The 13,279-nt window shown below is 36.1% G+C and overlaps 2 protein-coding genes and 1 long non-coding RNA gene across 5 annotated transcripts in view; 1 reads left to right on the top strand and 2 right to left on the bottom strand.

The window, feature by feature from the left end:
* LOC138130952 (homeotic protein spalt-major-like) overlaps nucleotides 1-11,856 on the bottom strand; it is a 62,177-nt gene extending 50,321 nt beyond the window's left edge. Inside the window, exon 1 of one of the 3 annotated variants that reach the window (XM_069047679.1) lies at nucleotides 11,281-11,856. In XM_069047679.1, the coding sequence (XP_068903780.1) occupies nucleotides 11,281-11,362 (82 nt within the window). In that variant the 5' untranslated portion in view covers nucleotides 11,363-11,856. The remainder of the gene's footprint in view (nucleotides 1-11,280) is intronic. The other 2 variants (XM_069047678.1, XM_069047677.1) reach the window with 2 other exon arrangements.
* On the top strand, nucleotides 3,517-5,100 carry LOC138131509 (uncharacterized). Its single transcript, XM_069048563.1, has 3 exons — nucleotides 3,517-4,077; nucleotides 4,130-4,803; nucleotides 4,875-5,100. Exons 1-3 carry the CDS (start codon nucleotides 3,803-3,805, stop codon nucleotides 5,057-5,059), a joined length of 1,134 nt encoding a protein of 377 aa, XP_068904664.1. The 5' UTR covers nucleotides 3,517-3,802; the 3' UTR covers nucleotides 5,060-5,100.
* LOC138131510 (uncharacterized) lies at nucleotides 4,805-5,279 on the bottom strand. Its single transcript, XR_011159835.1, has 2 exons — nucleotides 5,104-5,279; nucleotides 4,805-5,048 (listed from the first exon to the last, which is right to left on the bottom strand). It is a non-coding gene; the product is annotated as an uncharacterized lncRNA (long non-coding RNA).
* Nucleotides 11,857-13,279: the final 1,423 nt, after the last annotated feature.

Raw genomic sequence — 13,279 nt, 5'->3', positions numbered from 1 at the left:
TCATGTGGAAAAGTGCTCTCTTTAAATAAGTGCGTAGCGACTTGTAAATTGGTCCTTTCCGAGTTAATGAGGCTCGAATGATGGATAAGACGAATATTAATTAATAAAGGGCTGACAAAACGTCGCCGGCTACCAACAAATGAGCGCGCCTCGCACTTATGACAAGTAGCATCAGTAATTAGGCCGTCTGGCGCGTTATGACGCTAATAGCCCATACGCACATATTCCACGCAGGTGGGCCCCTATACCACCGTTGCTCGCGCCTGGAATACCAAGTAGAACAGAAACATGTGACATTATCCTGGCACCAAGTCCGGATCTGGCATCCCCATTCGACGTCCGTGGCCCGTGAAATCGGACATAGAACAGGGGAGCCTGTATTAGATGCTTGTCATATTGTTTACACTATCTTCGTATTGTGACACTGCCGACCCGATGGAGATGTCATACTACCCTAAGCCAAATAAAAAATCACTGAAAGGCCCAATTTGTGCAGGGGGCTAATACAAGCATAAAATGGATTTAATTTCGGTACAACGAAGGTTAATTTCAATCGGTCCTACACAATTCCATAGGAACAGTCGATTAATTTTGACGGATCGATCAACTAATTTCGCCCATATTTTATTTTGAACGCCTTGTAACTTTAGTAAAATGTTATGGGTGTCGTGTATCGTTTACAATAATTTAGTGTAATGCCCATAATTCATTAATCACCAAGATAGCACCATTTGTAAGATGTGTTTCTGTCACTTGAACGGCAATTAGTCATCTCGCCACCTCTGTCATACCCTACAGGAAAAAAACTTGAAGCCATCATCCCGATATTCTCGGTACCATAAAAAGCCTCTGCAATATAACTGATCCATATCTGATATATTTAATGTTACTTTAAAATTGTTATAACACAAAAGACCAGCTGCATGAATGAGATGCTATCAAAGACTATCTTGTCTCGGCGCATATGTCACCAGCTTTGTGCATCCCGGATCGAAGATGTGTGCGTGGCAAAATTCAGTCCGTCAACGGGCAAATTCCCATAACCCAAACATTTCTGTTTTTGACACAACGGATAAACATAAATACACGGCTCGGAATTATTTTGTTCGATTCCACGACAGTCTGCGAACAAATGTGGAAACCAACCGGCCAATCTCTATTTTAAGGAGAATATTAGCTACAACGGGGCATAATATGTAACAAATTTGGGGTGACCTATTGTGAGGGGGCTTAAATTTTTTCTATAATACCCTGCAAATTTAGCCATCCTGCTGTGAAGAAATCCATAACGGTTATTTAGGCAGATTATGAAAACAAACAAATAACTCCGGTCTGATCGACGTTTTTAATTTAATCCGACCCTGGCGGCGGCATATGTCTGCAGATAACGTGGTGGTTATCTCGCTTATTATTCCTTTCATCAATTCGCAAATCCCACGTGTTTAAGAGTTATGTAGAACTTGATTTCGCTTTTCGCGACATGTTTATAAGGAGTTTCACGTTTCCCGATTAAATTGCACTTTACAATCTGATAATTTTTTGCTAAGTCTAAATTTAGCTGACTATTAAGCGATCTGAGATAGAAAGGCATGTTGTGGCTCCAAATTTATCTGGTGCTAAAATACAATCTAAGCTAAAAATAAGCTGAGTTTGTTCTTTAATAGTCCCGAATGGAAATTGGCTGGAAACGCGTGCAAGTGTCCGCTTTTGACGAAACCGTCCAATTAAATCGTATTCTTCTGGTTTTTTCGATGTGGCAAGAAATTAAGAAAAATTGGCCGTGATTAATAATTTAATTAAAAAATGTCGATAGACCGGAGATAAGATGTTATGTGAGACATTCCGCCATGGCTGGGTCGATGCAATGATTTGGTATAGTTAGCAACAAATTTTATCTCCACTGGAAGTGACAGCAACAGAACAGCTTTTTGCTAATGGCGAGTCTTGTGCCAGGAATATTAGCGGCGAACAAGTTGCTACTTGATTAGAATTGCGCTGATATCGGAGATTTATGTCATTTCGGTTGTGTCATTAAATCTAAATAGTCGACGTAAGTTTATTAATTGAAAATTATTGCCTCATTTCACGGTAGTTGGAAAACTTAAACGCGGCATAGGTAGGCTTAATATAATTTATTATTTTGTCCTTTGATACGTTAATTTGTATTAAAAATTTAACTTTACATTATGTAAATTATTCACCATAAATAATACGTAATTATCGAATAGATAAAACAGTAGTTTTATGGAGAAATTTAATTGACCATTAAAATAAAGTGCCGAAATGTTGACGGCGACTTTTTCAGTACTTACGGTCTGTTTATTTGTGCTCTTCTCGTCCATTTTTATTACTTTTCTGACCGAAATCTTAACAATTAAAAATTGCATCACAGAGTGAATTTCCTATAAATTCAAAAATCTACTATTTCCCTAAAAAAAAACTTGACGCCATTTACTCTTTTCAAAAAAACTTGTTAATCTCTTTTTCCACTGGCATCAAACGTCCATATTTTTAGGTTAACGGTATAAAAAAAATTTGTCTGTTAGAATTTATTGTTAGAAAATACCTATACTTTTTTCAAAATCTCATTTTAGCGCATGTCTGTCAGATTTGTAGATGATAGATCTAATTAACAATTACTTATATCATTCTTAAAAGTATATTCTTATTCATGAATTTTAATGGTGGTAATTATGACTTATTAAATTTTAATTTTAAGCGGAAAAAAGCGCATTGAGACAGTAGACAACAAAACAGTAATAATTTTTAAATAGTTATTTAAAGTTTCCCGGTTAAAATAATTTGTTAAGTCTGCTCGTTGACTTTATGAATAATTTACCTGTTTCTATATTAATTAAAAATATATTTATTAATTATTGCCAATTGCTTTTTCAATCAGAATTCAGATTCCTAAATTCTACTGACGAAACTTAAACGACAACGTCAAGGCTGAAAATGTAGATATGTTGTTAGGTCTTTCTCTCCTGTCGAATTTGTGATCACGTTGAATCTGAACACATTACATAAAATGTAACCTGAGGATGTTGGTACATCCTCCAACAGTACATAGATTTCAGTGGAGATGAATAAGTAATGAATAATGAAATATGGGCAGATAAAGATGAAATGATAAACCACCCAGAAAGCTAAAGCAAGTTTTCTTTGACAAATGGGACGTTTCACGGAACCAAACATAATTTTTAACTGACATATTTTGTGAAATGAGCACACTTTGGGGTTTCCGGCCCGTTTCTATCGTTTTCATAAACAAAATTTAAAACAAGCTAGTTATCTGAAGTTTTAGTTTTAAAAAAATACCTGTCCGTTTGAAATGAGTTTCCTTTGGAGTGCATATTTATTTCATTTGGCATAGTAACTGTTCTTTTGTTAAGGACGACTAAGTAGAATGATAATAATATTTTCCATAATTTACGAATTTCTATTCACTTCATTTTTGTTATTACGGACACGTTTGCGATAACAATCGTGAAAATATTATAAAACCACAAAGTGTAATAGTTATTTATGGTATAAGTGGGTTATTTAAGATATTACCCACGAGAGGTATTTGTAACCTACGAGGGCTTGCCCGAGTAGGTTATTACCTCAAGTGGGTAATACTTAATAACCCACGTATGCCATACAACGTTTTATCCAATATTCCAAAAATTTTTAGATAATAACATTATTAACGAAAATCTGCTCCCGTGTTCGGTTATGATGATTAATGAATCTAGTGTGTATTTTAAGTCAAACATGACAACCGTTGCGATGTTATTTGTTTATAAACAACAAACAAGGCATGAAAATGGAAATATTTGTGCCAGAAGATGTGTTAGAAGAGGCTCAAGAAGTGGCTGGTAATTTACTACCGGCAAAGTCGCGTGAAAAGTATGAAAAGCAATTTGCGCACTTTGTTACCTGGAGAAAAGCAAGAGGAGTTCGTGGAACAAACGAGGACATTCTTCTGGCTTATTTTCGAACCCTTTCTGATACCTGTGTGGGGTCCTCTTTATGGTGTAAGTACTCTATGCTAAAAAGTACTTTGAAGATTGAGGAAAAAGAGGATATATCGAGGTAAGTGATCCTGTTAGATGCAATGCTTTCTTTAAGCCATAAAACATTTCAGATTTTCCAAGCTACAAGCGTTTTTGAAGAGAAAATCTTCCAATCATAGAGCAAAAAAAGCAAATGTTCTTGAAATTACACATATTGATAAGTTTTTGGGTGAAGCTGATAACAACGAGTACCTAATGATGAAGATTGTTTTAATAATGGGCATATTTGGAGCGTGTCGATGCGACGAGTTGGTAAAAATGAGTGTAGATGATGTTACAGAGGTTGGTACATATTTAAGCATAGATATACCGATGACGAAAACGGACAAACCTCGTCGGTTCGTCATTGTTAAAGAAGGTTGTTCAGCAGATCCCATTGCTTTATATCAGAAGTATATTTCTCTTCGTCCAGCCAACATCAAACATAATAGACTCTTTCTACGTTATGCAAATGGCAAATGTACCGTTCAACCAGTAGGAATTAATAAAATTGCAAGCATTCCCAGTGTTATCGCATCGTACCTGAAATTAGAGCACCCTGAAACCTACACAGGTCATAGCTTAAGGCGATCCTCCACTACGTTACTTGCAGAAGGTGGAGCAGATGTCATTAATCTTAAACGACATGGTGGATGGCGATCTTCTAAAACAGCTGAAGAATATGTTGCCGATTCAAACAACAGTAAAATAAAGATAGCAAAGACAATTATAGGAATCAATAGATCTTCTTTCAATGATTTGCCAGGTTAGCTATATTTTCTATTTTAAATTTTAAAATTAAGATTACATAAAACTAACCAAAACATTTGTTTCAAGGTGAAAAATATACCAGGATTGTAAATGAGAATTCGGTGGCCAGCACAAGTACAGGTGATTCTGTAACGTTAAAACATGAAGCTTCTGATTCGCAAGGCGTTGAGTCCAGAGAGATTGCTGGAATTCACTTTCACGGTTCACTTTCAAATGTTCATTTTTATTTTGCACAGAATTCTGAAAAATAATTTCAAATTTGATGTATCTTTAATAAAGTGTTCAGAATATGTACCTAAATTTTATTTCATCCTATAAGATAAACAATGGGTTATGGATGTTAATAACCCACGGTGCTAATGGCAACGTGGGTTATAACAAACAGACTAGTTATAGCCCAGTTTACTTAATTAAAACTAACTAGTAAAACACGATATTACTATTGAATATTGGATAAATAATATTTCCTACTTTATTTAATCATGCGACATTAACATTAAATATAATTTTTAATGTAATATCGTTAGTTAGATAAGAGCGTGAGTGAGAACTGCCGTAGAATTAAATTGCGAGGTAATGCAATTTTACGTGTGTACCTACATTCCATGTGTTGAGTGGCTAGAATGTTAAACCATACATTATTTATATGACGGATTTTAATAAATTCAAATGTTTATGCTACCTGAATGCAAATGGATTTTTTTCGTTTTAAATGCTTTTAATTTTCGATAAAAATAATTATTAAAAAGGACATAGTTTGCCTTGGAGTATTTTGTTTACAGAACCGATTTGTATACTCGACTGTTTCAGCTTAGACAGGTTGTCCCTCGAGACTGGGGGTTTCACTTCGATTTCTGTCAATAAAAGCAAATAAAATATCGCCGCTGAATGTACTTAGAGGCAATTATATCCCCCATAATTTATATGCTGTCAGTTTCATTTGCTTAATATTCTGTTTTATGTAAATAATTGGATTCCTGCTAGCGGACCTCTTTAACTTATTTGTTTCATCGGACAATCGATCAGTTTTGGCGTTCCCCGATTTAGTTGCATAACTCGCGTCAAACACTGAAAATGTAATTAATTTTTAATTAGGAGATTCGATTAATTTCTCTTTTAATTTGTGACAAATGCATTAGCGCAATAATGGTGCAAGTAACCGCGGTTTTTCATAATTATTTCTAGTTATAACATAGAACCATAAATCCTTTATTTAATGCGAATTATTGGTTATGGTTAGGTGAGCCACGAATTTATTATACTATTTGAGAACAACCGATCAAGCATGATTTCCTTTTTGCTTACTTACAAACAGAATTATGCGTTACAAACACGACGACCGTACATTTTTGTCCTGGCTGGAATGAATATTTTGAGCATAAATTCGTTACGCTGTCGTTAAAATGACAGCTCCGGACAATATTTATGTGTTTGACAATCATTTGCGGAGCGTGTAATTTTTTGGTAAACGACCTTAAAAGGCAGGTGGAACCTGGAATAATTTATGACGCCCCCGAAGAACGTCAAATCGTCGGAAAAAGCGATTTTTATTAAACTGCAACGCGATAGCATCCGATAGCGTACAACCCTCCTCCACTAAAAACATTAAAATTCACAAAATTCAATTGGAACGTTGATAAATGAATCGTGAAAATTTCCCGTCAACTCTACCGGAATGGGGGTTGCTGTACCATCCTCGTGATTATTAGCAACGATCCTGAGTAAATACCAGTCGGAAAAATCAAATTTCAAAGCACCCTACCCGATTAATTGCGTTGGGGCTTATTATTACATGTGTTAGTATGACCAACGGCACGATCAAAGATCGCTCGACCCAGTTATACCCCTTTTCACCCCGCTATTTCTTACGCTTGGCCGGGCATAACAGACACCCCGCTTAATGAGATTATCATACTGAAAGGGTTGCACCGCTTACAAAATGGCGACTGTTTTATTAATATGGCGATCATTTACGCCGACCGGATATGTGGATGCTATTATATACGTACTTTTGTTTTCTAACCTGCATACCCGCTAACATAAAGAGATTATCAAACTCGACCGGCGGTATTTATCTAATAAAAATGACAGATTTACTGCCGTCCATTAACGATGCCGGTAATAACGAACAGGTTTTGTTTTGCGCCCACTTATGCCCATTCCAGTTTAGTGGATACCTCGACGAGACACGGCCGACACCATGGGTATATGACAATCATCATGTCCAGAAGTTACAACCTTGGAAAAAATAAATATCAGGCTCAAACCCAAGCCGCTAGCACTTCACAAGATCATCTCTTTCCGTATATTTTCACATTTCACGATGCAAAAAGATGTCACTGACTAATTGTTATCTCCTCTTTGGTCGGTAGATATATGGTTTAGACAACATCATATTTTTACATTAGATTAAAAACGCAATTAAGACTACAACTATCATATATTGCCAATTTTATTCTGAATATGTAGTATGTAGTATCGAGTGTTCATTTAAATTTCTCCTCAAAGTTGGCGTTGAAGACTCGATTGTGAATGCACCACTCTCCAGTTTGCAGAGTAAAAACACAAACAACGCAAAGAGTGAGGTTAGATTTAAACAGCGGATCCGTGATGTGAATCCGTAGTGCGTTCACAATCGACTCTTCAACGTTTACTTTGAAGATAAATTTAAATGAACACCTGATACAATTTACAATATATTTTTTTTATCCAAAACTGCACAAGACATTTACAGTCAAGTACTACATCCTGTATTTATTGAAATAAATTGTTACTTTTTTCTGATGAACAGGTACCTACAAGCGTAAATTTCTAAAATATTTTTAGCATTAATTTAAATTTCCTTTCGCTTAATTATAAATAATTTCAATTCAAGTCAATAAAAAATTTGGAGAAAAACACTGAAATGTTGTTATTTGATATTCTTATATGTCGTAGATCTACCTAGCGGCAAATTATTCCATTCGATTTTTGTCTCTAAACAAAATTAAGTAGGCATAACTAATTGTCGAAAATTATTTGGATAATTTATTTATTTTTTGTTTTGACAACTGGCAAATTAATCGCCTTTCTCGTTATTCTGAGAGATTATACAAATATTTTTCAATTACCTAAATGGATAAATATTAAATCGTTTTTTTATTTCTACCTACAGATCCCTTGCTTCTTCAATTTTTTCAATTATTGCTTGTTGCTTGTAACGTAACTACCTTACAATTAAATAAAGTAAATACTTGTTGAATGTAACACTTTAAAAATGTTTATTGTTCCTTATAAGTGCTATCGCGCCAAAATTAAACAACAAATCACTTCAAACATACCAACTTGATATGGGTGTAAACTTTTTTTGTAATAAGAAAAGATAATTATTAAGCATAAAATTGTTTCCTCAAGTGATCTTCATTCTCAGTCAATAAGACAAGTTTTCGATCGACAACTGGCTAAAAGGAATTTACATGGTAGTATTGTTTGTGTGTATTATTGTAGGTGTTTACTGCAAGAAAAAGAACTTGGCAAGTTTAGTTTAAATAATTATATTAAAATAAGTTTTTTGAAATACCTAACTCTTCTTCCAGCTTGAATCTGTTCAACCTGTTGAGCATTAAAGGTTTTCCGTGACCTTTTTTTACCGTGTCCAAGTTTAAAAGAACGTCAATAATTTACAAGAGATGCGCATGTTTATCTTTGTTGAAAGGAATTGTAGGCAATACAGACTTGCACAAAAAGAAACTTTTAAACAAACTGTTGCAAAATCATATGACAAATCACTTTATTTGAGCGGTCAGTCTTTGTTATGACGGTAACATCTCAAGCAAAATTTAGTGTTTTATTAACTGATTCGTGAACAAATTAGCCGAAACAAGAAAATCGCCCGATCCGAAGCCAGTGGTGAAGTAGTTACGTAACAAATCGATTAGTTCTGTTGGCTTCAGGCGCAAAAACCGTCCGTTCCAGTACGTGGTCCTGCGAAATTTAACAGTTAACATCCCAAAATTCGATGCAAATGTTGTTCGGATCAAATAACATCGATCACATCGAAGACCACCGGGTCCAGGAGACCTTGAAAAAAGGTCCACCCCAAACAAGCCGTTGATCATAAAAAGTGTAGACAACAAGATCAAACCTGCCGCGCACAATTATGAACGTCAGTATATCCAGAAATTGACAACAAATTATGGTCCTTTGTGTCGACCGATCGTTCATCATCAATTAAGCGGGAAAGCAAGTTTTTCAATACTGGTAGCATAAGCAGTTATGATTTGATGTACGCTACACGATTAGCTGTCGAGGATGCATTCTCACGGACTTTTTACCTGACAGTTTGGCATCTTCCAGATGACAAACGCAATTAGCACATGAAAACGGCCGATTTTGGGCCGCATCAAGAAGCCGCGAAGTTTTCAGCTGGGGCCTATTCAACTTCGAAGCGGTTCGTTTGAACTCATAGCTTGGTTGAAGTATTTCAATTTTCCAAATACTTCGCAGTCCGCGACACAAATAAACTCACTCAAATTGCCGTAATAAGAACAAATTACGCACAATTTATAGGCCAATAATATTTATAATTTGCTTAAGAAAAACTCTGTAATTGTACTTTCGATGATATGGGTCTACTTAAAGAAGCCGTCGGAAATATTATAGCTCATAAGGTGAAATTATTGAAACCGACTCCGGTCGTTAAAATACATTTTGTTGATGTTCTCTTCGAAAATTACCCAGGAAAAAATAAACACTAAACACGAGCTCACCAATACATTCTTTATCATCTTTTTATATTTTTGTAAATAAATAAAAATAAATCTAGCCTCTGTCAATGACCGTTTAAATATCACTAATATTTCTAACGATCGTCGATTTTTACTCATAACGAACTTGAACAGACAAGACAAAATTCAACAAATATTTTCGTAAAATCAACTCGATCCAACACCGGTCTTGATTTCTTGGAATATTTTGTAAACTGAATGATCTTCCAACGGTTGTCAAAAGTAAAAGTGTCTATCTTGTCACAGCTCTTTCATTTTTAAATCAAAATTCCAGCTAACTTGAAATATTTCATTCAAGGAATTTTAGCAAAAAACCGGTACCTGTAGCATAATTAAAATCAAAGATTTCGCTCACTGGAGGCAAGGAAAACGTTGTGTTTGTCGATTCTTTTGTATCAGTTTGAGGCTCGTAACACAACGGTGATTAAAAACGACCCCCTGTTCGAGTTATTCAACAAAGCTAAGGCCATGAACAAACTACCAAATTGAAAGCTCTTCCTTTATGAATGCTAAAAGCCATAAATTATTCCAATTGCTCTATTTCGTTGTCTGGTAAATTTCACAGAATTGTGGAATTTGCAGGTTTTAGTCACGCCGTGTGGAAGGCCATTTGTTGAAAAGAGTTGCTTCAATAAGATGAGATTGTCATTTATTAATAAGCGTAAAGACGTCCAAGAACCGTCCAACTTAGACAACTACCTACTCCATCTAAAACACCAACAATAGCCACCCCAAAGTAAAAATAAATTTTCCTAAAGAACCTGCATGTATTGTTCGTATAATGCAAAATTAAATGTCTATGTTGCATTAAAAATACAAATTTGTCGACCACATGAAACTGTAATTTACATATGTAATTAAATACAAAGATTTTTGCATGTAAGTATTTAATCGGCATTATAAAATCATGTTTCAATTTAATTAATACACATTCCATTCAAAATCCCATAGCTATCCAAGAACCGATAATTTTCATTGTCATAATAATTAACCCATGTAAGTACGCATTACGTTAAGCAGAAAATTTTTCGAGGTGGGTTTTCCCAGTCTTTATTTTTTAAGAATTATTAATAACCGAAGTGACAAATAGTTAATTATCAATGTTTTATAACAGCAATTTTTTCAACGATGTTAAAGATCTGGGCAACAAACAAGATATGATCTTTATATCGGTTTAAATGGCACACATGAAATTAATAAAATTCAGATTGGTCACCTTGATTTCTTCGGAGGTAACAATATAATTTTGTTAAAAGCAGACACTATCGCATATATCAAGAAATTTACATTTTTATATCCTTGATGTTAACTTTACCCAAGTGTCGTCTTATGATTTATGCCCATAATCAAAGAGTAGAACATTTCCTTCTGTATTTCTTTATAAACGAATCAAAGACGAGTGTGAATAAAAGTAAAGAAATTTGAATTTGAAGATTTGGAAATTTGTTTGGAGAAAATGTGTGGAGGGTTTTCGTTAGTTCCGGAGTGTGGGTCTGGTTGTGGTGGTCGGGAGCGGTCCAGGTGGTTAAATCGCCTTCGAACTCGTTGAATGTTATCGAAGATCGTCGGTATGAGCGTATTACATTACATCTGGTTTTCGATAAATGCCGCCTTAATCGTGGTTATAACTTGCGTTTATCGGTAAAAGCCGTCGGTCACGAGAGAGAGCCCCAGGAGTCGCAAGTCACTAAGTCCTTCGGACTTACCGAGGACTGCTGCAGAGGGGAAGGCGGGAGCGTCGTCGTCCTCGAGGAGGCGGATGGGCCTTGCTTGCTTCCTGCGAGACATCACTTAAAATCACAGTTCACTGAACAGTCACCAGTTTTAACACCTAACTACAAGTTGCACTCATGTCGGAATATGAAGTTATGATGTTGCCGTGATTGGTGCAGGTGCCGTACGAACTCGTCGGCGCCGCGATGCTGTCTGTTACAGCGCCGCGCCGTGGTGGGGGCTTAGATAAGGGCGGCGCGTCGAACTCACCCTCGGTAAGGGTCGGTTCTTGTCGACGGCCACTCGCGCAGCAGTCTTCCACGATTCTCAAGCAGGACAACACAACAGGCACTACGACATTCCTGAAGGTGCACCAAGAGGAGACGTCGTCAGCTGCCCTCTGGATGCGTCGCGGCGGGTGTTGTGACAGCTTAACGCCTGCGGTGCGGACTGACAGGACAAGCAGCCGACTCGACGAGCGGCATTTGACTAAGTGACTATCTCGGCCTGCCCCACGAGGACCCGCCCACCGTTCTTACCTGGGGAGTGGGGCAGGTTCTACTCATTCAACGCACCCAGCCAGCACCAACACCGATTCATAAATCACTGATGATATTGCCCGAGTATCTTAATGATATTCTGGCGCGGATTAATGTCCACTGGACGACGACGCTATCGGCGCACGACGACGTCGGACGCCCGGAATGGAACGGGGTGACCCTCCGGACCCGCCGAAACGCACCTGCACGCCACACCAAAAATATCCTGTCTGGACAATAAATATTCATTCCATTTTGCATCAAGCAGACCTGAACCGTGCTCTAACAATTACGATCTTCTAAAAATGGCTTTCTTTCCTACGAAAGAAAAGTTAAAGTTGATTTTTTTTTAAATATGTTTTACCTGAAATTCCAAAGTGACAAGTTTTTAAAAACTATCTTTGTGTGTTACATGAGATTAGAAGGAAGTTAATTGCGGAATCTGGTGTATATTCTGACATATTTTAGTTTCATCGATCACTTGCACGTCTAAGAAAGAATTTTCTCTCATTACTCAAATGTTATCTGAAAATCTGAAATCAGTAAAAAAACGTTTAGATGTAGGTATTATGAATTTGATAACTTGTCAAATATTGTTAACATCGTCTGCCGGCTTCCTGATCTTATTACAGTACCTAAGTCAGTATAATGGCAGGTAAATACGAGTATGTAAAATTAAACAATTGACATTATAGTATTTGACTTTTTAAGCTTTTAACGTATCTACAAGTATTTTTTTAATGTTGACTTCATTTAATATTCTCGTAATTTTCACTTTAAAATTTTTCGGTAGGTACAATTAGACTAGAAAAGGAAGCCCTTTATGTAGTAACCTTTATGCCATTTTAGATACAAAAAATAATTGTACAAAGTGCGGCTCTATAATTTTATCGTGTCGAGCTTATGTCGAGCCGTTAAAGCCATCAAATCAGATGTCAACAGTCAAATGTCAAATTACTAAATCTTAGCCTCAGTTGTGAGTTCGACGTCTTAATTGTTTCGCTTGTGATTGATTTTCTTCAGTTTTTCTATAACTAGCCTACGCCTACTTGCTTTTCATCTTATAACAGTCTTTATTAAAAACCTGTCATCAATGAACTTACGTAACCTAAAAAGGATTTTTTTTTCGAATTTGTCAGAATTTGAGAATTTTCTCCTGTGTGAACGAATTTTGATAAATGTCACAACTAGTCAAAACGAAACGTCAAGCTAATTTTAAAGATTTTAAGCGATTTGAAGCTTTTAAGGGGCTCGTTGAACAAAAAAACGTTGTATTCAACTCGTTCGTGAGCTTTTTTTGGCACTTGTGGCCCACTTGTGCCAAAGAAAAGCCAGTGAACCGAGCGTTTTAAAGACTCACGCGTGTCAAAAAAAGGCCAATTTACACACGAACTCGTTTAATAAACTACTATTAAATTTAATTTTTCAATTTTAAATTTAATTTTGCTTTAAA

Source organism: Tenebrio molitor, chromosome 5 (assembly GCF_963966145.1).
Source record: "Tenebrio molitor chromosome 5, icTenMoli1.1, whole genome shotgun sequence".
NCBI lineage: Eukaryota > Metazoa > Arthropoda > Insecta > Coleoptera > Tenebrionidae > Tenebrio > Tenebrio molitor.
The sequence above is the reverse complement of the archived record's forward strand: the minus strand, read 5'-3'. Positions and strand labels throughout refer to the sequence as shown.